We start from the raw sequence: 25503 nt of genomic DNA on the forward strand, positions 1-25503 counted from the left end.
CTGTCAGATTTTAGAATATGACACTCACACTGACACTAGCCGTGTTCGTTTCATTCATAGACATAATATATTATGTCTATGGTTTCATTCATAGATTAAGAGGATTCCACACCGCCGTTTTTCCATACAAACGCTGTCCCCTGTTTCCTCCCTGGATAATGCCGGTAGAGTTATGATTTTTTTCCTGAATATCTATGGCCACTATTAGCATGTCCCTATGTTTTCTTTTTTTTTCATAATTTAATTTTTAAAAAAGATAAGAACGTCCAAAAACCCAAAAAAAAGGCCAGATTTTCCTCTGTGTTCAAACACCCAGAAAACAAAACTGGCTAGAATATACAAAAAAAATAAAACATAGGAACACAGCTCAAGCCTTGCTTTAATTCTTAATGAAAAAATTACTTAGATCGGTTAAGTTTTGGAGAAGGAATCAGCGGACAACGAATCGAAGATTTTCTGTTCTTTTATTAGAACTTTTGTCGTATTGACTCTATCGCGCTCTGCGGTGGGAGACTTGAAATACCTATTTTCAATTTCTCTCGCCCCTGGTGTATCCTCTTAAGGATATAGGAATAATAGTATTATACCTTCATGTGTAAAATACTAACAATTTCTGTCAGATTTTAGAACATGACACTGACACTGACACAAATTTTTAACTTTGTGCATGCGCAATGTGCATTGAAAGCGAAACGAACACGACTACTAATTTTTAACTTTGCGCATGCGCAATGTACATTAAAAAACTAAACGAACACGACAATCCCCGCGTTCCAGATGACGTTAGAAACGCTCACGCTCAAGGCCGTAGTTTTTCCCGTTCCACTAGCATGTGAGCGTAACCCAAGTGGAACGGATTATGGATCGTTTTGTGCGTTTTGAGAAAAGTTTAAAAAAATAACTATTTTTTTTATACTCTACATTGAACCGAACTTGGATAATATTACGATATGATTACGATCCTTTTCTTCAAGTCGTAACTCGTAAATAAAAGTAATTTTATTGTTTTTAGTTGCATTTATTTTACAAATAAAATGCATAATATTATATTTGTTTCGTTTTTAGTATTACATTTTTTTACTTACGTAATCATATTTTAATAACAAAACCACATACTTCGAATATTGACTATTGACACTATTGTCACAATATACATTTAACTATTTATTATTCGTAGATTTACGGCCGTTCCCAATATTTGATCTATCTCTGGTTTTGCCCTACTAGAGATAGGAATAGCTCACATTAGACATAAATTTTATGTCAATTGTGAGCTATTCCTATCTCTAGTAGGAAAAAACCAGAGATAGATCAAATATTGGGAACGGCCGTTAGCCGTTAGGTAACAATACCGCTTAATGTTTAGTCAAATACGAGTAAGTCAACAGGTATAGGAGAGATGAAAATTAGTACTCATTATATTTTAAAAGAAATCATTTGACCTTTCATTTAAAACAATTTATTTTCCAATCAAAATATTTCATTAAATGTTATTTAATTTATTTAATTAAAATATTATTTGTAATGAAATAATATCAAGTTTTTTTGTCTCTAACTCTCTACTCACTCCTAAAAACTTTCCGAACATGGCTTTCGCCATATAGTTATGTAATATGTTAAAATTTAAAAAAAACTAGAACGCCCACCATAGTTAAAGTAGGTATTACAGTAATAGATGTAGTCTTAGCTCGTCATCGCGTGGCCATTTTGTGCTTATTTTCACACAAGTAGTGTGCGTTTATTTTCTGGAATATTTCTATTTGTCGATTATTTCGAAGCACATTATGATACAGGAAAGAAAGTCAATTAGTTCATGATATCGATTAACTATAGTTCAAGTGATGAGAATCCGTAAACACACGTAATAAGCTATGCAATTTTTATAGCTAAATTATTGATTGATGCGACACTTTTAGCACTAACGCCTTATAGTTATATAGCACGATTATGGGACTAATAAACTTATAAATAATCTTTTTAGCTTACAAAAATACCGATTGAACAGCCCAAAAAACGTTGTTCAAAACTTACGTATTTAATGTTAAATGCACTTGTTTGAGGCATTCTTTGACCATTCTTTTGGTTTATTATTTAGCGGAACCACAATATCATCAATATCTAGAGTTAAATGTTCACTAAAAACCTTTATTATCACTTTTATTACATGAAATATTATGCAGACCGACTCTTTGTTATGTCCTACTTACTAGGACATAACATTACACGCTTTTGACGCTTATACACCGATATAAGGCTCTCTCCAGTATATAGTACCTCAATGACGTGACGCCCACTTTGACCCATCTTCGTCAAGGGTCGTTTTGAGCGAAAATTATGACGTCATGAGTGACGTCATAGCCGCGATCAAAACGATCGCGGTCGCCAAAGGGAACGGCAGAAGGGGACGTTTTGAGCGTTTTGGTAAAAATTAACGTCATCTGGAACGCAGCCAGCATCGTAGCATGAGTTGTTATTTTTTTAAACGGGTTTCACGAGTGGGAATTCTGTTGGTAAGACTAATATATATTCTGTGGCAGTGTGCACATAATATATTTTTATTTTTTTAAACTAAACTTTATATTTAATGGCAAATTTTAAAGCTTATTTAGCCCTTCAATTACACATTTTTACCCATAAACTATTATATTTATTACGACAGTATATAAATAAGTTTATGCTATAATATATCATTGATAGGTTAGGTTACGTCACTGCATTGATAAAGTAATGAGTTATTCAATAATGTAGAAAAGAAATAACGATCGAAAAAAATCGAAACTTGAATGTGAGATACCTCTGTCCTCCTAGAAAGACTTTTGAGCAAGCGTCAGCGCGATGAAGGAGACGCATGGCGCCGTCTGTTATGTACTTTTGGAACTAACTTAATTTGAACAAATTTACACTTTTTACCCCCTTACAACCCTTAGTAAAAAGTAGCCTATGTCCTTTCTCAGGCTTTAGACTAGGTATCTGTATACAAAATTTCATTACAATCGGTTCAGTAGTTTTGGCGTGAAAGCGAGACAGACAGACAGACCACAGATTACTAGTAAGTAGTATATATCAGACAGACAGACAGACAGAGATACTTTCGCATTTATAATATTAGTATAGATAATATACGACTTTTGAAATCGATTTCTTCTATTCGATTCTTATTTGCTCATTCGTGATTCGTGCCATTTCGTGCTTACTCATGAGATCTGTCAAAATTTTGCAGGAACACACATGCGAAGCTGTTTACAAGTAGATTCTCACGAAAATTTTGTGTTTATCAGCTTCCTTTCGTTCCCAAATCTTCGGGCTCGCGCTCTGTAAAATGCCTTTCGGTGCCGCGGGTATTTCGTCGCGTCAGTGTTTGTGATCTCGGCGTTCTGAGACTGGAGTGTTTTGCGTAACGCAATGGGCGCTAAGGCTAGTACGGCCAACGGCGGCCAGAGCCCGCGGGCGCGAACTTTTTCCACGAGCTCGGGCTCGGACGTGGTGTCGGGCGGCGCGGGGTTCAGCCTGCTGCGCGCGATCCCGGGCATCCAGCTATCGAGCGACCGCCAGCGCGCCCGCTCGCTGTCCTCGGTGCCGGACCTGCACGCGTCGCACGAGGCTATCGCCATTCCCGCCAACTCGCAGAGTTACGAGGCCTCCGCCGCCGCCAGCCCCGACACGGACTCGAGCTCCAACGAGGAGTCCGGCCCAGTGGCGGGCACGTCCCTAGCTCTCGGTAGAGTCTACGCCGCCCACTCCTTGCCTTCCCACATCTGGTCACTAAACGGTGAGTCGAGTTGACTACTGCCTACTAACGCTTTGCATGCTGTAAAACTACAATAGGAATGATGACAAGGTCAAACATTAGCGAATTTTGTTAACAAAATAAAGAAATCACGGTAAAAAATAAGTGTTCCTAAAATTTCAGCTTGATAGCATTTGTATTTTTTTTGTTATGCACCTTTAAAGTTGGATATTCAAGTCGATTTTTTTTTCAATTAATTTTCTTAATATTTGTATACAATTCACTAACTTATTCAATTAAAAGCAACTTTTGTTATGTAACCACTTTCATAAACGCAATATTTAATATACCTGTCGAACAAAGTTGTCTCCCGATGCGTACAAACTACGAAAGACTGACGTCAGTCTTTCGTAGCACTTTGTATGGAGCGTTTCGGACAGGTCTTTTTTATGAGATATTTGAATTGTCATATCTTGGTGAATTTTAAGCTATCAGGGTCTTTCTTTCAACGATGTTTCTATTTTTTAAGTGTCCTTCAATTACCGATAAGAAAAAAAATAGTCATCATGCCTATTACATTGTTTGTTATGATGTGATAGACATTTCTTATTAGATTTTTTTTCGCATCTATATGTATTCCTACACATAGTCATTTCAAGATATTATAATGCTATTACATGGATAGGAACATGATGAAAACAAAACTCAACTGTTGATTTGATTAAACACACACACACACAACAGAAAATATGAAACAGTTATTATTAAAACTGTTCAAACCAGTTCAAACAGTGTGTGTCTTATAAAAAAAAATCAGCCAAGTGCGAGTTTGACTCGCGGACGAAGGGTTCCGTACCATTATAGAGCAAAAATAGGAGAAATTTGTGTTTTTGTATGGGATTAATTATTTATTTTATTTCAATTTTATTATTATTTTATTAAAGTGTAAATACAAATTAGTATTTCTGTTGCCATCATTTGTATTGAGCAAAAAATTGCAAAAAAATGATGTTTGTTGTATGGGAGCCCCCTTAAATATTTAATTTATTTTGTTTTTAGTATTTGCTGTTGTAGTGGCAACAAAAATACATTATATCTGCGAAAATTTCAGCTCTCTAACTATTAACGTTCTTGAGTTACAGCCTGGAGGCAGACAGACAAACGGACAGACATCAAAGTCTCAGTAATAAGGTCCTGTTTTTACCCTTTGGGTACGGAACCCTAAAAATAAATAAATAACAGGTTTTAATGTGCACTCAAGAAGAATATTATTGTAAGTAATATGAAAATTTATTGTTGCATAATAATTATCAAGTTCCTATTAGATCATAAGTTTGAAAGTGTAAACCGAAAGAAGATCATTTAGAATATTTAAAACTATATTTTATTGCATGTCTTCTTGTCTACAAAATTAATATATATATATATATATATATATATATATATATATATATATATATATATATATATATATATATATATATATATATATATATGTATATATACAGAACAATTCTCTTTTAAGATATATTATTTTTTTTACTTTTTCTTTTGTAAATTATAAAACAAGAGCCATAGCAATGGATTTTTGCCTTTGAAATGTTCTATTGCTATATACTGAGCCTATGCAATGTTCAACCCATCCTGGGTTAATCTAATAGCTCATGTCTTTTGCCACTGTTCCATGTCAAAACTATATTAAAGATGGTTACATATATTTTACCTTGATGAATGCAAGTCTTCTACAGTGCTTATTGTTTAGTACCTTTCTGTCATGCACTGTACTGTCACCAGCAGTTTTTCTGGACCAGTATTAACTGCATACCATTAAGAAGAGAGTGTATTCTTAAGAGAGGCCAGCAATGCACCTGCAACTATTCCGAGGTTGCGTGTGTCCATGGGCGACGGTAGCTTTTCTTTTCATCAGGTGACCCGTTCGCTTCGCTCCCCCTAATCTGAATTTATCAGGACTTCCTTAAGCTGAGGCTGTGAATTAGGCTGAGGATTAAGTTTAATAATAATTTTCATTAACTTTTGTGTACATTAAAAATTATGTGTAGTAACAGGCTTTGTTTTTTGAGGTTTTGTAGCAAGTTCATACAAGTAGCAGTTCGTTGTACAATTCACAAATTGTGATTTTTATTTCATTTTATTTTCATTGTGATCATTATACTAAGTCGTAATTTATGTACAGTAGGGCCTCGATAGTCCGAATTCAAGCTAATCTGAATACCTCTATAATCCAAACGACCATCCATCCCCCGCACAAGCTACTCCCGCGCCCCCGCATTTTAGTGTCCGAGTTAAACTTCTTACTTAGTACTACACATATTGTTTTTATTAATAGCCCCGCGCGCTATTCCGCCATTTTTATCTAATATGTATTTGTGCGTTTTATCATGGCTTCAACATCCAGAAAATGCCTTTAAAAATGTCTATATGTATATAGACATTTTTAAAGGCATTTTGTCGTATGCGTTTAAAAATTCGTATTATATATATATATATATATATATATATATATATATATATATATATATATATATATATTACAAATTTTCAGTTTTGTATGGGCAAGGGCCCAAGCGTCACGAGTTTCTCCATACAAAAGTGAAAAAAATTTTTGGTCTTTCAGCGCTTCTCAAATGTGTTAGTCGCGCTAAAACTCGAAAACGGCTGAACGGATTGGGCTGATTTTAGTCTTAAAATATTCGTAGAAGTCCAGGGAAGGTTTTAAAGTGACACGAAGTTCACCGGGACAGCTAGTATTATATAAAAATGGCGGACTAGCGCGCGGGGTGGTTAAAAAATACTATAATCCAATCGCTGCATACATACAAACAAGGTACTTATACATATATATTTTGGGAGTTGGACTATCGAGACCCTACTGTATATAATATCTATTGGTTTTAATTATTTAACTTTTTTACTTTAAACCAAAATTAGCAACTTATAAAAATGCTAATTTTATTATTAATTATTATTATTTATTATTTTATTTTTATTTCTCTTGTTATAAAAGTCGGTTAAAAGTCTCAGATAATACTCAGTCAATATAGTAGCACTATATATGTGTCAGCAAGGCTTGTTTATTTGTTGTATGTAAACTGAAAAGTAAACACTGGAATACAAGGTGGTAATAAAGATTTAGAATTTAGTATGAGACTCTCAAGACTATTAGGCTTCCGGCGGGCTATGTGGCCAAAAAGTAAGTGATGTAGACAGAGCGTGGACAGGAGGGTGGCACCTTTGATTTAACAATACTTAAGTTAATCAAAATTACTTGTTACTTGATTTTTGAAAAATTATACATTTTTGTCAAGCTGGGAATCTCCTCTACGTGAGTCCCTGTAGAGTGTAGACAGACTACTTAGGCTACTTCAATAGCCACGGATATTAGAGGCACTTTGGACATATTTGATGAATTAAATACAAATCGTAAACAGCATCCCCGCTCTCCAGTGTTAGTCACGGCCTTATTTTCCTGTTCTGAGGTCACGGCTATTTTTCGAATATGAATGTCAATGGGATGAGAGGCGAACACAGATGTCTAGAACGTATCGGGGGCGATAAATCTAGTTTTTTAACCTAATGTATCGGAGTCGGAGCTATATATATGGGTGTCGTGCGTCAGTTCGTCTGGTGGTCCCGTAATAAATCGCGGTTCCGGGGTGCGCCCGCGCAGCCGCCGGCCGCCCGCCTCGGGCCGCCACTCCTGTCAGTCTCACGCGAGCCCCCGCCGTGAGCAGTCATGTACCGCCGCCGCTACCGCACCACGCTCGGCCTCGGCCTCACCTCCTCCTTCTCCACCAACTTCTCCACGACGCTGTCGTTCTCGTCCCGCCCGGACCCGGTCCGGTCGAGCCGGACGCCGGATGTCCGGATCAGGTCGGACGTGAGATCGGACGCGCGGGCCACCGCAGCCAAACTCAAGTCGAAATACGAGAGCACGGGGACGGCGCAAGGTCTGTTCCTCGCTTGAAACTAACTGTTGTGTTTGTTTACTAAACGAGATCAGCTTTTCCGGATGATAATAAGAAATAAAGCAGAAAAATTCTAAGGCTTAAAAAAGTTACCTCAACATTTTAACTACAAGAAAAATATAATTAAACCTTCCTTTTATCAAAAATTGATTTTGAACTTTAAAAGCTCTCGAATTTAATATTACAACTGCCTATCCTATGACCATCGTCGCTAGCAACAACCACCGCTGGCAACAACCAGTATGGTAATAAATCTGTGTAATAAATCTTCAAAAGGAAACCCTCGGTCTAGTCTAGCCTTAAGGTGGGCGACTAACCCTAAAGTGTAGATTTTATAATTCATTTTTATACTTGAAAATAAGCCCCGAATTGTTTCATTTTCTAAAATTAGATACTAGGTACATTATATTTCCGAGAATTCGATCTGAGCAAAAACACAATATCTTTCTTGAGAGAAGAAAATCACAAAGATGCATCTAATTTTCACGACTTTTTCATTAATTGCCATAACCATGCATTGAACTAAGTTAATATTATAACACATTGTATATAATTATATCATTGAGAGATCGACCTAGCGGATTTTTAAAATGTTGTCATATTTATCGAGTTATTGAGAAAAAACTAATTTGGCGATGAATCCGCGTCGTTCTCCTGGCATATATGAAAGACGGGCGTGAGTGTGAAGAGAGAAGGACGATGTTTGATTTTTGGGGTTAGTCGCCCTCTTAAAGGTATTAGGACGAATTTGAAGGAGTGGCTTTAAATTGTCAGCGGTATGCGAAGTAACCAATAACCAATAGGCATGATGACTATTTTTTTTCTTATCGGTAATTGAAAGACACTTAAAAAATAGAAACATCGTTGAAAATTCTTTCAACGATGTTTCTATTGATGACCCTGATAGCTTAAAAATTCACCAAGATATGACAATTCAAATATCTCATAAAAAAGACCTGCCCGAAACGCTCCATACAAAGTGCTACGACAGTATGACGTCAGTCTTTCGTAGTTTGTACGCATCGGGAGACAACTTTGTTCGACAGGTATATTAAATATTGCGTTTATGAACGTGGTTTCATAACAAAAGTTGCTTTCAATTGCATAAGTTATCGAATTGTATACAAATATTAAGAAATTTAATTGAAAAAAAAATCGACTTAAATATCCAACTTTGAAGGCGCATAACAAAAAAAATACAAATGCTATCATGCTGAAATTCTGGGAGCACTTATTTTTTACCGTGTTTTTTTTATTTTATTAACAAAATTCGCTAATCTTTGACCTTGTCATCATCCCTATTAAACCCATGTACCGCAGACCACTGGTAGAGCTGACAGATTTTACTCAGCCTTGCTCAGTCCTTATGGGAGATCGCAGACTCGATCGCACAAAAAGTCTGTCGTCTGCGATCTCCCTAAGGTTGTACCTTCAAACCAAGATATGCTCCATGTCAAGGTATAAAAAAATTGTGGACAACATCTGCCTTGCAGATGTCTAGACTCTAGACACGCGTAGCCAAGTTCAAGTATATATAACAGAACTGGCGAGCAGCACCGTGTGTAATAACTAATATATTACACGAACCATTTGGAGCCACTTTTGAAAAACTATTTAACATAATATAATGAGACTTGCGAGATAAATACATTGTGTAACAAAAATAAGTGATAATACTTTAGGATGACGTATGTGTTCCTTGTATAGACTATAGAGTTAACTGTGAAAGTAGCAGCGCTGAAACACAATTTTTTTTTTCACTTTTGTTTGGGGGAACTCGTGACGCTCGGGCCCTTGCCCATACAAATAACAAAAGTGAAAAAAAAATCGTCTTTCAGCGCAGCTACTTTCACAGTGAACTCTCTACAAGGAACACGCGTACACACCCTAAAGTATTATCACTTATTTTTGTTATACACTGTATATGCTCTAAACTTTAGACTGTAGTCTAAAGTCTTATAAACACATCTCAAACCACAGTCTCAATCGGTTATTTAGATATACACGTACGAAAGTCGACAGTTTTATGATTTATCAATGACTGACTGACTGACCTATAGATCAAAATTCTAACCCAATTCCAGTTAGTGGGAGCAGTTATTAAGTTGACCTTTAAAAATTGTACTAAACGATTCAGTGCGGATGACACGGGAGCCGTGTCATACATGTTTTTAACGTGTGGCGTATGACACGTGAGCCGTGTCATTTAAAAAATGCTTGTATCTCCCTCAAATTACACTTTAGAAGGATCTATTCTGAACAAAATCATCTTAATTTTCCACGTAGAACAAGCCTATGGGCTTCGCCTCTGAATATTCTGTGAATTGAAAAAAGTAGGAGCCGTCAACCTTTTTTAAAAGGTGCATTCATTGCGGATTACACGGCAGCCGCGTCTTATATGGGTTTTTTAACGTGTGGCGTATGACACGTGAGCCGTGTCATTTAGAAAGGGATTGTATCTCCCTCAAATCATACTTTAGAAGTTTCTACTCCGAACAAAACCGTCTTAATTTTCCACGTAAAACAAGCCTATAGGCTTCATTTCTGAATATTCTGTGAATTGAAAAAGTAGGGGCTGTCTTCTTTTTTAGCCCGGCCATACGCCCGCCGGGCCCCCGCCGGAACGCACTCTGTTCATACATTTTGTTGTGGACCCCGCATACTATCAGAATTCTGACGTGTCAAAATGTATTTTTCTGATCAGAAATTCGGATAACGTGCGGCCGGGCTTTTTAGTAGTAGACTTTTAAGAAAACAAAGAAGTAATATCGGGATCCCATATTATTCTATATTATTTTAGACTTTCGAGTTCTCGCAATTTTTTTAAACAATAATGTAGAAAAATACTTACGTTGACATCAAATTATTACTAATCCACTAACGATTTTTGTTTTAATCTAAGTTGTTTCTTTCGAAAATATTTCTAACTAGCTGTTTCCGCAAACTGCCTTATCCATAGGAATAAACGTTTCTCTGCGGTTAAAAGTGCTCTTGTACCTATAAGCTTTATTACTGGAACCAAATTATCGTGCTTATAAAATTTATTGAAAATCGATATAATAATTATTATATCGAGAAAACTTAGTTTTTTTATGTCCTCATGGTTCCCATCATCAAACCACCACTTTTGTGAACCTGGTACCAACTCGGAACCGGATCAATCGGAGCAAATACCCCGTACAACAAATCGTTCAACACACATAAAAAAATATCCACAGCCGAACGTATAACCTCATCCTTTTTGGAAGTCGGTTAAAAAAACTTAACAACGAACTCCTTTAAATTTATCTACGAACGTATAATTTACATCTGAAACCCAGATCTATTTAATATACTCATTTTTCTAACTTTGAAACCTACAAAAGGTTCAACAAAACATCTGACCAAAAAAATCGCTTACCTGCCATTTTCAGGTTAAAACTTAGTAAAACTACTCGAAATCAACTCAAAACAATGTAGCCTTTCGTTAACATCAATGGTTTGGGTTCAATTAAATAAATTAAGTTAATAAACACGTAAAAACCAAGAAAAACAATAAACATTTTTGAACGTGGCGGGTGACACGGTAGCCGTGTCATCTACTTCTATGGCGTATGACACGGCTCACGTGTCACGAGAAAATTGTATGCCGCCACGACTGAAAGTCTTCAAAAAGGTGCGCCGCATTGAATCGGTTAAGCTATGAGCTTCATCACATATGTTCCTAATAAGTGATTCTAAGCATTTTCAGTCCGGGGGGCAAAACGAAACATGTGGCTAGCTGGGGAGAGGGGGGGGGGGGGTCAAAGATGGCCGCCACCCGGTCTCTTTAAAAAAAATCTATCCTCGTCCTGGTGGCTACAAGGGCAAGATTGGTATCATTTTCGTATAAACCAAAGACGTAGAATCTGTTTCTGATATTAATTATACTAAGTTTCATAGTAATTTTACAAGAAAAACGTAAAAATGTGAAATCTCACTTGGAGATTTTTGCTTTGAGAGCTCATTACTTTTATATAGTGCTTAAAAATATCATACAAAAAATATTATAATATAGCGCATTTTATGCAAATTCTAAATATATACACTTTTAAATATCACCTTCTACAAAAAGATGCTAAAAAAAATTAAAAACCGCAGCGCGGGAAGCTACACTCGCGCTGCGGTTGTTTTTTTTTTTAAAAACATGCTTACTTTGTGAATAAACACGAATCAATGTATTTTTTAAATAAAATAATTTAATTATCGGGCACAGTTGCCACAGACATAACTCTGTGTATTTTAATTTTCTTATAATACAGTTGCAACGGTTTTTGCAACCTGTCTTGCACCACCTGCATTGAGTGAGCTCTAGGCACACATTTGCCACATCTGGTAAATAAGACCAAACAGGAGTCCAAATATTTTCTTCCATCCTCCAGCCCCAGGAAGGACTCGGAAGGTCTTGCTTAGGCACTAAGGCTTGTAACCAGACATGAACTCCCTGATATATTGCCCGAAGTGTGTGTTGGTGTAGAGCGGCTTCCGTTGGAGGAATATTCTCCAACTGTCTGTCCTTCTTTGTGAACATATACTTTCTGCATTCGTTCACTGTAGTGCAGGGGCTTGAGCTGAAAAATAAAATATTACAGTAACTCTTATATTGAAATAGGTAAGCTGAATCTGTATCAAACTACTTTATACTTACCGGTCGTACATTGTCAAAACAAATTTCTGGATGTAACTATCCGCATCTTCTATTTTTCCATCCAACAATGCTTTAAACCCACAAGTTACTTCAGGGCAGGCAATCCAGGCATCAAACGCACTCTTTTTACCTTCTTCTTCTTCTTTTGGCGTAAGCCTCCCCATTTAGGAGTTGCCAGCGTCAGAGTTGAGGCGAAAAATGTGAACAGTTATAACTTATAACGTAAACTTCCATTAAAAAAAAGAGACGGTATCGCATCCTGTCAAAGCATGAAAAATTGGCAGTACTTCGACTCTTTCTGGTCCTGTAATATTATGTAAGTATGCATTAAACTTTTATAGGAAATCACTTTTTCAGTGCTAAGGGCATTTCAAACACGTACCGAGTGCATTAGCAATAGAGTGGCATGGAATGTAAGTATGGTTTTTGCCTGTACCTATGTGGATCCACAACTCATCTAATGCTGGCAACTTTTGCATACACGAGACTGCTACGACTACAACGTCTGTATCTACACTACGAATCATTACTTTTTTATTTCCTCGATTCATAGCGTCGCGTCAGCAACATGAAGTTCTAGTGTCGGCCTCTTCATAATTGCATGGTTCAATCACACTTCTGTCCCGATTAACATTTTTTGGTGACGTTGAACTCTTTATGTTCAGATAAATCAATTGAGTGATATCGGATCGAAAGCAAATCAAAAAAATCTTTTTTATTGAATTCCACACGAAGGAAAGACGAATGGGCGGTTTCGTCCCATGTGTTGTAACATTTTCCTACCTATATCATATGAAACATCACAAGTAGTGTTATGTATGTTTGTATGGGCGTAACTCTGTTTCTGAAGTCGGTTTAAATTTTTTGTTAAAAAATAATAATTTTACTCTTTTTAGTTATCTACAAGATAAGGCTTCATGCGTAAATAACCACTACTCGGAATGTTAACTACATATTTACATTATATTACTGTAAGCGGAATTGTGGTAAATGCTTGCAGTTATCTAATAAGTAATAGATGCTGCAATTTCCAAACTTTTATCTTTAAAGGTTTAGGAGTTCTGTTCAGTGCCTTCGGATCAAGTGACACTTTTGTCTTAAATTTCACTTATTTGTAACATAATATGTTTAAGTTACTAGAAACAACTTCTTAACCGCTATTTGATTTTTATTTTTAATAAATTTCAAGGATTTACCTCGACTGTTCATAGATCCTATCATCAGATCACTACTTTCGTAATTGTTATACAAAATTTAGATTATATCCTATACAACAACACAAGAATTTTAAAAATCGATCCACAAACAGCGAACTAATCATCAAAAACTTCAGCTTCGATGCAAAATATTACGAAAAGTACTAATAATTGGGTCATAATGTGATGATGACCCATAGTATAATTATGGTTGTGATGATGATGATTAATCAAATTTATATATTGGTTTATGCTTTCAGAGGTTTAAACAACGCCAAAATCCTCGAACCTGTATCTATAAGGCTTCAAAAGTTCTGTTGGGTACCTTCGGATTCAGGGTTTAACCTGGTGCGAAATCTTACTTTTTGGTAGCATTTACCTTGAATGATTCAGAAAAAGTCGTAATCACTATATGTTTCCATACAAATTTCAAAGAGTCCACTCGATTCCTCATGGATCCCATCATCAGATCGCCACTTTTGTCAACATAGTACCAAATTCGAGCTAAACGCTATGCAACACAAAAAGAACACAAAATGAAAATCGGATCATAAACGGCTGAGTAATCGTTGAACATTCAAAAATAAAATAAAACCGGCCAAGTGCGAGCTGGACTCACCCATAAAGGGTTCCGCAGCAGCAATAAGGTTTAATTTTTATTTATTGTTATATTTCGGTTGATTTAATGAAAGTTAAAGTAAGGTTTATGACGTATAAAAAACTACGTACCATTTATGACGTATAAAAAAACTACTTGCTCGCTCGATCTCGCTCAAACCAATTTTCGTTATTAGTTTTTATAGTTACATACATCTTATATTTTTTTAGACTTATCATGCCTACTTTAGAAGTTAGGGGCATGATAAGTCTAAAACTAAAAAAATGATATTAAAAACCTCAATATGACTTTTAAAGACCTATCCATAGATACCCCACACGCATAGGTTAGATGACAAAATTTTTTTCGGATCTAAAAGGGTTCCGTTTTTTGCCATTTGACTACGGAACCCTAAAAAGATACTGCCGAACGTATTACCTCCTCCTTTTTGGAAGTCGGTCAAAAAGTAATGATATCCCACCAAAAACATAAATGTAAAAAAGGAGAGCCAAGTTCAATACAAACATTATGCTTGTCTATGGACTTCACCCTAAAAAGAATGGAGATCTAAATGAGTGCCAAGTTCTATGGAAAATCGAAAAATGTATTTATAGGAACCAAATAACATTATGAACAAATAATAAAGTCTATTTCTTTACTTTATTGAATATCTATTATAATTTCTGTTATTTAAATAATGTATTTAAGATCTAAAAGTAGATTAGATTTGACTTGGCCAGTTTTATCAGAATTAAAATGTGCAATAACTTTATGAAATGACTGATGTAATAAAAATTATTGTATGTGTACGTGTGTATGTGTACTGTATGATGTAATAAAGACTACCGGCTACACGGTGCGTGCGGCGCCGCAACGTTTTGTGTAGTAGCGACGCACTCGAGCTCCACCAATACAATATAATACATACCTACACCCCTCCCCGCCTTGTCTTGATTCCGATGCGCGTACAGTGCAGCGCCGCCGGAGCACACCGGACGGCGCCGTGTGCCATACCATACATTTTTATAATATGTAGGATTTAGGAAACCGGAGCGGTACCGGTCAGGCGCCGCACCGCCGCCGCACCGCATCGTGTGGCATGGTACTTAGATCTCCATTCTTTTTACGGCGAAGTCCATTGACAAGCATAATGTTTGTATTGAACTTGGCTCTCCTTTTTACATTTATGTTTTTGGTGGGATTTAAATAAATACTGGTCCAGTACTTTTAGCACAAATCTAATTGTTTACATAATACATGGCCTAGTCCTGTCTACTGCTTACATCTTTTGTCATATCTGGGCTATTTCTACTGCCACAATTTCTTTTAATCTTAGGCTCTTTTCAGTTGAACCTAATTAGAACTTAATAACGGAGGAGTTATATGTGGCAACTAGCATGATAAATTGCTGGTAACTTTAGACAACTTATCAACGAAAGTGGTATTTATAATTTAATGCTAGTTTTCTGTGAGACTATCCGGCCTATATGCTTTTTTTTAGTTGTTTGTCGAATCAACGCTAAAACTTAAACGTAAAGATTTAATTTTTGCACTGAAACTATGGCATCGATTGTTTTGTAAATCTATGAAGAAGATATGTTTTATAAATTATGAGATTATTAAAAAAAACTTTACGTGGGGTTTGCGCGCTCGAAGTTAAAAATAATCGGCCAAGTGCGAGTCGGACTCGCGCACAAAGGGTTCCGTACCGTTACAGAGGAAAAATAGGCCAATTTTTTTTTAATGAGAGCTCCACTTAATTTTTTGTTTTATTTAAATATTATTATTATATTATTAAAGTAGACATAAAATTAAGGTCTCTATGTAAATCTCAAGTGCCTAGCTGTTGCCATTATTGATAACGAGCAAAAAAGGCCAAAAAAATAACGTTTGTTGTATGGGAGAATTTTAGTATTGGTTGTTATAGCGGCAACAGAAATACACAATCTGTGAAAATTTTAAAAGTCTAGCTATAGCGGTTATTGACTTACAGCCTGGAGACAGAGAGACGGACATACAGACGGACAGACAACGAAGTGTTAGTAATAGGATCCCGTTTTTACCCTTTGGGTACGGAACCCTAAAAAGACAGGAAAGCCCAGTCTATAATATTTCTACTTCCTCATAAAAACTAATCGTTAAACTAATAATTCTAATAATATCGGTTTGGCTGGCCCGTAGCAGCCGCTCGATTAAATACAATTTACTGTAAGCCGTTAATATAACAATTTATGTCGCCGACACTAACGATGCGGCTTATTTTAGGTTTAATCACTTTACTACACTATATTAGAAAATGGTCGATAGAGAAGAAATTTCTAGGAGCGGTAACTCTTGAGTTTTGTGATTCGTTCCCTTGATTCGTTCAATATATTTTGTCTGCATATGACTTTTTAATGTGCCAAACAAAAACAAGCAGACTACATGAGGGACAATATTATAAAAATAATAAAGTTAAACTTTTTTTAACTGAAGTAGAATAAAATTGTAAAATGTTTTTATTTGAGTTAGCAATGAAAATTTTAAATATAATATTATGTTTCTGAATGGAGTTACAGCTAGTAGAGTATGGTTACTCGCAATAGGATGTCCGGTCAAAATTAAATAATAATTGTTGAAGCTAATTACAGAAGAACACGATACATTAATCTCTTGTAGGTATGCTACGCCTGACTTAACATAATATGTATTACTAGCTGTTGCCCGCGACTTCGTCCGCGTGGACTTCAGTTTATAGCGCGCGATGTCAACAAAATTGGTGTCAAAAGCTTTTATAAAAAAACCCTGGTACCCCTTAAATCAATACAGCTGTGCAGTGTGCACACAATAAGTATTTCATATTTTTATATTAAACTTTATATTTTATGCCAAATTTTAAAGCTTATTTAGCCCTCCAATTACACAACTTTACCCATAAACTATTTATCATTGATAGATTTAAGGTTACGTCACTGCACAGATAAAGTACTGAGTTATTTAATACCGTAGAATAGATATAACAATCGAAAAAAATCGAAACTTAAATGTAAGATGATACCACGTCTTATAGAAAGACTTTTGAGCAAGCGTCAGCGCGATGTAGAAGACGCACGGCGCCATCTATTATGAATTGTTGGAACTAACTTAATTTGAACAAATTTACGCATTTTCACCCTCTTACAACCCTTTTTTCCAGTAAAAAAGTAGCCTATGTCCTTTCTCAGGCTTTAGACTATCTGTATACAAAATTTCATTACAATCGGTTCGGAAGTTTTGGCGTTTGGCGTGAAAGCGAGACTGACAGACAGACAGACAGACAGACAGACAGACAGAGATACTTTTGGCGTTTGGCGTGAAAGCGAGACTGACAGACAGACAGAGATACTTTCGCATTTATAATATTAGTATAGATTATGTGCACACTGCATAGCTGTTTTTGGGTATTTTGATTAATTAAGGGCCGCGCTATACCAGAATGGAGCTGCCATGCGAGGCGAGCACTTTCAGCGCTGCCATTCCGGTGTAGCGCGGCCCTAAGAGGGGTACCACTTACCAGGGTTTTAAAAAGTTTTTAAATTTGACACAAATTTTGTTGACACCGCGCGCTATAAACTAAAGTCCACGCAGACGATGTCGCGGGCAACAGCTAGTTATGAATAAAAACAATATTATATAGTAAAGTAGGTATGATTAGTTCTGTTACAATAATAAAGTAAAAAATAAAACGCCATCTGTTTTCATATATTAGAATTAAAATGTTGATTGCATTGATATCTTTTCTGGATGGAATATAGGCCAACACGGTACACTCGAACTCCTTTATTTTAGAGCGCCTTCTGTTGTCAACTTGTCACATATATTAGAAATGCAGTAGGAGTTCTATAAGATAAGATAGATTGATTATTATTATACCAAGTGATTATATTATTAAACATAATATTCTATCGTATTAAAAACTATAAACAAAAACATACTAACTAATAAGTATGATTAGTTCTATGTTACAATAAAGTAAAAAATAAAACGCCATCTGTTGAATCGTATTAGAACTAAAATGTTCATTGCATCGATATATTTCTGGATTTTTTATAATATTATACATAAAATATGTTTAAGATTTTTGAAATTTTATTTTAATACACATCCAGGACCCAGGAACATTGAAAACTTTTTGTTCCGCCTGCGGGACTCGAACCCAGGACCCCCGGGATGAGCGCTGGCCACGCGCAATGCGAATTCATTTTCATCGATATTTTCATGGAAATAAGATATTTTCCCACACCAAAATGTAGCCTATGTCCTTTCTCAGACTCTAGAATAACTGTATACAAAATTTCATTGCAATCGGTTCAGTAGTTTTGGCGTGAAAGCAAGACAGACAGACAGACAGACAGAGATACTTTCGCATTTATAATATTAGTATGGATTAGTTATTGATTTACGAAGCGGCGGGCGCCAAAACACACCGTTTATACAGTTATGGTCATGGCCATTGCCCAGTTTCATTGACCATTGTATACTGTATAGTTTTTAAGCGATTTCCAAATTGATTTTTGTATTTTCGGTTTAATTTATTTTTAGTTAAATACATACTCTGTTTACTGGAACGAAGTTCCTTATCGCGCGTTACGAAAGGGGGCTAGACGGAAAAAATTAAGACCAAAAAGTTGGCACTACAGTTTTTGCCACAGATATAGAAGATAGATACCGCATGTGTCATGTACTTCGCGGGACATGTGGTATCTTTGTCTGTGCTTTTTGCTAAATCTTATATCTTTAAACGAGCAATTCTTGTATATATATATCCCACCAAAACATGAAATGTAAAAGGAGCCAAGCAAAATATTGCATAGCTATTCAATACTTCTGTCGTAAAAAGTTTTCAGATCACATTCAAGCCAAGCCTTCAACTTATTTTGTAATTTAAATCAACATTCAGTAAATGTATCAATAGATTTCTTTATTTTATAATTATTATAGTGGCTTGGCAATGAGCATAATAGAAACAAATATAAAACTGCATATTGGGAGGAGTTCATATTTACACAGACGGAACGCGTAAAGTGTTTTAATATGTAACGACGCATGTCGCCGAATGGTACCTGATTATTTCTCTAGTGCTCATGCCTTTGCTAAAAAGCTTGGCGGGGGCACAGCCGTGCCCCCAAATAATTGGAATCTCGGAATCGGCTCCAACGATTTTCATGAAATTTAGTATATAGGGGGTTTCGGGGGCGATAAATCGGTCTAGCTAGGAATCATTTTTAGAAAATGTCATTTTATTCGTGTTTTATCGAATACCGAGCAAAGCTCGGTCAAATAGCTAGTAATAATTAAATGTACTTAGTTGTAAGCCGTGCGGTAGCGCGTGTTTCTCTCTCCCATTTTCTTTGTTGAGTGTATACATATTACAGGTTTTTTGTACATAAGAAATAACTTCGTTCCATCCGGGTGTCCCTTGACACCTCTCATGTTTTTTTTAGCAATGAAAAAATGTATACTTGACTAAATAAACGAGCTAATGTAAGTATGTTAATAGATAGCATTAATATAATAGGGATGACGACAAGGTCAAAGATTAGCTGATTTTTTAAATAAAATAAAGACAGCGATAAAATATAAGTATTTCCAAAATGTTAGCTTCATAACTTATATATTTTTTTTGAGACTTCAAAGTTGGATAGACAAGTCGTTTTTTTTATAAAATGCCTTAATTTTTGTATACCATTCGATAAGTTATGCAATTTATAAAACAAAATTATTATCAAACCACTTTCATAAACGCAATATTTAACATAGCTATCTATCTAAGCGTGACGTCACAGTTAGGTAATATTTTGTATGGATATCTTGGAAAGTTTTAAAGCTATCAAAGTCATTTTTTCACCGATATTCCTATTTTTTAATGGAAATGGAAAATTTTTTCGTCATGCCTATTCTAAGCTTTGTAGTTTGTATTACACTTAGATCAAAATTAATAGAAAGGGGAGTATCACTACATAGCTTAAAACATTGTTTCTAATTAGAGATTAAGAGGAAGAAGTTTTATTATGAGCAGTGACGGATTAAGACTACTTGATGCCCTAAGCAATCCATGCCTGTGGGCCCCCCTATCCGTATCTCAACCAGAATCGGTCTTTGAGCCTTTACTCTACCTTTACTCAGACGTGATGCCCTAGGCAATTGCTTAATTTGATTAAGGGCTAATCCGTCACTGATTATGAGCAAGACGTACAATAAGTACATAGTATAACATATAACAAAACAACAATGGGCATTGTCCAAAAAAATCACATGTACTTTTTATATATTTTTTCGTTAAAATAGGGTATTTTAAGAATATAAATTAAATAATTCTGAAATTGAATTGGCTGGTTTTTTCTCAATAAATTTTTAAAGTTTCGCTCTGACGTCATCACCGGCGGCCAATTGACCTCTGTAGTGTTTTAAATTTCCTTTCAATCTTATTTATAATGGCTGATTCGTCGAATGCAAGTTTTCATTATGTGAAAGCTGATACGAGAAGCTTACCAAAAGTTCGAAATGTAATGTTGGTCGAATTTATTGCTTATTTAACGCCATTGAAGGTCGAACTAAGGTTAAACATATTTGTTCAAAAATATAGGTAACTAATGGGTATTTTTTTCTTTTATATACAGAAAAACGATCACTGACCTTATTCCTCGATATGTTTTTGTAATGAGCAAAATTAAAAAAAATGGACAATCCCCATTGCCGGGACGTACACTACACGTGTATAATCTCCGCATTTCAGCAGTCACGGTATCAGCGGCTTGTCGACGTGAAATGGGCCGCGGCTGATAGGCCAATTACTGGCCTCAATTACTCTCAATGTGCCTCTCAGCGGAGCTAAAATGGTCACATTTAGCAATTCCTCTCAATCAATTCAGCAAATGAATTGTCAAAACTGTCAAACTGACAAATGTCAAATCAGTACAAAAATACAGAAATGAATTGCAAGCAGAGTTGCATTCTGCGATTTTAGAAAAATGAATCTTAATATAATTCATATCATGATTCTTCAAAGTGACCATTTTAGCCCCGCTGGCCTTTACATTTGCATGTGCCCTATGTTTGGCCTCACCAGCTCTACATATTAATGGGTTATGATACTTTAATATTATCCCACAACTCATATTAGTGCCGTTGTCACACTATTTTAAATGTTATTTGATGAGGGACATGCCTCCTTATATGAGGCATGTCCCTCAAATATCTGCACATTTGACCTTTTGTACTCACATAATGTGGACAATTTTGTTGTAAAGGGAAATGTAGCCACTCAACGTCTCAGCGTTTTGGGGAATGCTGGCGAATTATAAACGTATAGAGGGGCATATTCGTCTTTGATTGTGCTTGCTAATTGCTGTGGACGGCTTCACAATCATGCCTAACCATGATAAAGTAAAAGACGTAAAGACGTTGACACGTTAGCCAACAACACAAGTCTTCTCATTACCCAATTATAGTAAGTAACTTCTCTATAATGTCGTACCAGCGGAAAAATGGATTCATAATATTATGTACATTTCGGGCGTATTTTATTTGGTCGGGTAATATCAAATAAATGTTAGTTATGTTCTTCTTGGGCTTGACATAACCCTTCGAAATTACATAAGTCCGTCATCTGCCTATTATCCTAAGATCCGACCGTAAAATTCTGCATGAATCGTTTTTTTCGATCAAATATATTTTAAAATAATCTTTAGAACGTATAGAATAGATTAATGTTGGGTTGCCTCGTTAAAAGTAGCCGCAAGTACCTCTAATTGAGCAAAATGAAAGCCCGTAATACTACTTACTCTTCTGCTGTAGCTGCTCCACCACCGTCTTCGAGTGCCTACCCCGAGATTGCCGCGCTTACTGAGCAGGTACAAAAGCTGACAAGCCAAGTGGAACGACTGTCTCGCCCCAGAGGACGTTCCAGCAGTCGCAGTCGCACCCGTCACCGGTCCCTTTCAACCAGGTCGGAATCTAGCTATCGAAGGTTCCCACTATGCTGGTACCATCAGAAATTTGCAGACCGTGCCCGGAAGTGTGTGAAGCCGTGTGACTATCACAAGTCGGAAAACTCACGGGGCAATCTGTAATGGCGGCCGAGGATTGCCCGAGTACCGGTCGCATATTCGTCACCGATCGAAGGTCGAAGGTGCAGTTCTTGGTCGACACCGGAAGCGACCTCTGTGTCTACCCCCGATCGGCGATTCCTAGACGACTGGAGAAGACCACCTACGTGTTGTGTGCAGCTAATGGTACACCGATACCTACATACGGGTTTATTAATTTAAATTTAAATCTAGGTTTACGCCGTGACTTTACATGGCGATTTATAATTGCCGATGTTACAAAGGCGATAATAGGCGTGGATTTTTTATCTTTTTATAATTTAGTTATTGATTGCAGGAATCAATGCCTCATCGATAACTATACAAGCCTTTCTTTGCACCTTCTCAACTAAAAGTCGGGCAAGCGACCACCCTCGCAATCCCGCGAGGACCTTGCTCACTTCACGTGTATTCAATAGATAAAGAGAATTAAGAAGGAATGACATTGAGGAATGACAGGACAATACATATAAAAATAAAAACGCCTGTTAAATATGTAGCAATCTTGCGAGTTCTCGACGTCCTCAAATAATGCCAGGCATAATAATTGTAGGCCTGAACATTTGTCATATACAAAAGTGATGGCAACCCCAGTTTGCGGCTATCGTGCAACTGGCAACCATGGATATTCATGTACAAAATGCATAAAACTTTAATTTGGTATCAAAATTATTTAATGCTTCAATTTTGATGAAGAACTATGTCTGTTTACGGGCTGGCAACCCTAGGTTGCGGCCGACTTAGAGCTGGCAACCATTTATACCTTATTTTCTCACGTCATTTTCTTTCAAATAATGTAAAATTTACTGAAAAAAAATATACATGCAAATTATGCATTTATCTGATGAACATTCAACTTAATTAGAGGTACTTGCGGCTACTTTTGACAAGGCAACCCAACATTAATCCATTCTATACGTTCTAAAGATTATTTTAAAATATATTTGATTGAAAAAAACGATTCCTGCAGGATTTTACGGTCGGATCCAATACTATATGAATCAAATCTCTGTGGAGGACTAGTGTTTTAACGACATTATTTTTCTCCTCTAAACGCGGCTGGTCTACATAATATAATAGGCTATTAACCGACATAACATATTGTATTATTATTGAATCGAAGTTCATACTCGTAATACACTCATTTAGTATTCATACGTAACGTTCACGTTAGTATCGAAAGGCCCTTCGCGTAGGGCCTCAGCCCTAATCCAATTTGTAGCTGACGTCGCCGAGCCATCGATTGTATAATGACTTAATTGTGATATATATAAAAGAAAGTCGTGTTTGTTACAACACTTATAACTCGAGAACGGCTGGACCGATTGCCATGGTTTTTGATTTGTTGGATTTGTTTCCGTCCCGAATAGCAGAATACATCTTAAAAATAATGAAAACTCGATATGTGTAATGAATACTTAATCATTTCAATAGATGCTGATTTGTTTATTACATGTCAAACATTTGTTGTCCAATCCTGTCAAATAGTGTAACAACTATTTTTTTTTTGGAGCTCATGGCCTGGTTGCTGAGACCTTTAAGCCCATAGACTTAATATATACAGGTTTATGTTTAAGCCACAACTTTATTTTTTTCTGAAGACATCATGTGTGCGTTCAGAAATTTATTTTTTGTAAAATGTCTACAAAGTTCAGGTACTGTTATATTTGTTTATTTTAGACATTAATTTTCGAAAATTATTTATTAATTATTTAATTTATAATTCCCGAAAATAATATAGATTTATTCTACAGTAAAAACATAAAATCATCGGAAAGGAACGGAATTTAGGCTGCTTTATGGCGAAACACTAGAATCACGACATTTTCTAGCGAACACTCAAAAATACAATGTCTGTTTCCAAATAACTTCATAAGGGATACTTTTTATCCCGGAAAATGTACGGTTTCCGCACAGTAAACTATTTATTTTTTATGAAATAAGGGGGCAAACGAGCAAACGGGTCACCTGATGGAAAGCAACTTCCGTCGCCCATGGACACTCGCAGCATCAGAAGAGCTGCAAGTGCGTTGCCGGCCTTTTAAGAGGGAATAGGGTAATAGGGGAGGGTAGGGAAGGGAAGGGAAGGGAATAGTTGAGGGTAGGGAAGGGAATAGGGTAGGGGTAAGGGGATTGGGCCTCCGGTAAACTCACTCACTCGGCGAAACACAGCGCAAGCGCTGTTTCACGCCGGTTTTCTGTGAGTTTACTATGATGATAACTATGATTTTCACCTAAACCATTTAATCTATTTTGATGAAATTTGGCATGGAGCTATACTCATTTTAATCATGGTTAAATCGTTAAGACAGGACAACGTCTGTCGGGTCAGCTAGTTGTGAATAAATAAACTATGATGCTTTCCCTTTACATAACTTTACAGAGGAAACCACGTTAAGTAAAGTCTTTTTTAGGGTTTCGTAGTCAACAAGGGGGTCCCTTGAAGTTTCGGTCCGTCCGTCTGTGTGTCTGTCAGTCTGTCTGTCCGCGGTTATACTCAGAGACTATAGGACCTACAAAACTGTATTTAAAAATAATATTCGGCGAAGTATAAAGTTTGGCATTTTGGAAACAATTTACTTGTTTTTAACATATTTGTACATCCAATGTGAGGTCACATACCCCTACGTTGGATTAATACAAGAGCGTAAAGAGGGATACAAGAGGTAAAGAGGCATATTCGTCATTGATTGCCCATAGTCGACGAAATTATAGTGATAATCATACATATAATCATTGCAAAACGTTTGAAAATGCTTTGAAAAAACCACTCACGACATCTATCTGTTACCAACTTCTAAGCGAGCCAGGCCATGGAAGGACCAAAACCGACTTATTTTAACTTTTAATGGTCCTGAAGCCAGCGACAGATTTTCATAACCAAGTCCCTTCCAATCGAAACTTCGTAAAATGAATAAGGGACTTATATTATGAATACTAGCAACCGTCAGCTGCGAGTGATGCGACTCCGTGGGTGGGGTGGGCGGTGGCAGCCTCCCACACATGAAAAAAATTTTTTTTTCAGTCATTTCCTCTCCTCAAAATTCGAAAAAAAAATGCCGTCTTCATACCCATACCAATTGCCCGGATCGGCAATTTGTATGGGTATGACGACGGTATTTTTTGAGTCTCCAGCATTGTTCTCATAGAAAAAGTTGTTCATTTTGACGGGCTCATTTGATGATTTCAAGGATAACGGTGTTTACACTAACACTGCACTGTATT

General features: G+C 36.3%; 1 protein-coding gene across 3 annotated transcripts in view; it reads left to right on the forward strand.

Moving 5' to 3' along the window:
• Positions 1-3180: 3180 nt before the first annotated feature.
• The window catches only part of LOC121738437 (E3 ubiquitin-protein ligase ZNRF1), a 151231-nt gene continuing 128908 nt past the window's right edge, over positions 3181-25503 (forward strand). Inside the window, exon 1 of one of the 3 annotated variants that reach the window (XM_042130479.1) lies at positions 3181-3769. In XM_042130479.1, the coding sequence (XP_041986413.1) occupies positions 3403-3769 (367 nt within the window). In that variant the 5' untranslated portion in view covers positions 3181-3402. Of the gene's footprint in view, positions 3770-7469; positions 7696-25503 lie in introns of those variants that run through there. The other 2 variants (XM_042130478.1, XM_042130480.1) reach the window with 2 other exon arrangements.

Source organism: Aricia agestis, chromosome Z (assembly GCF_905147365.1).
Source record: "Aricia agestis chromosome Z, ilAriAges1.1, whole genome shotgun sequence".
Lineage (NCBI taxonomy): Eukaryota > Metazoa > Arthropoda > Insecta > Lepidoptera > Lycaenidae > Aricia > Aricia agestis.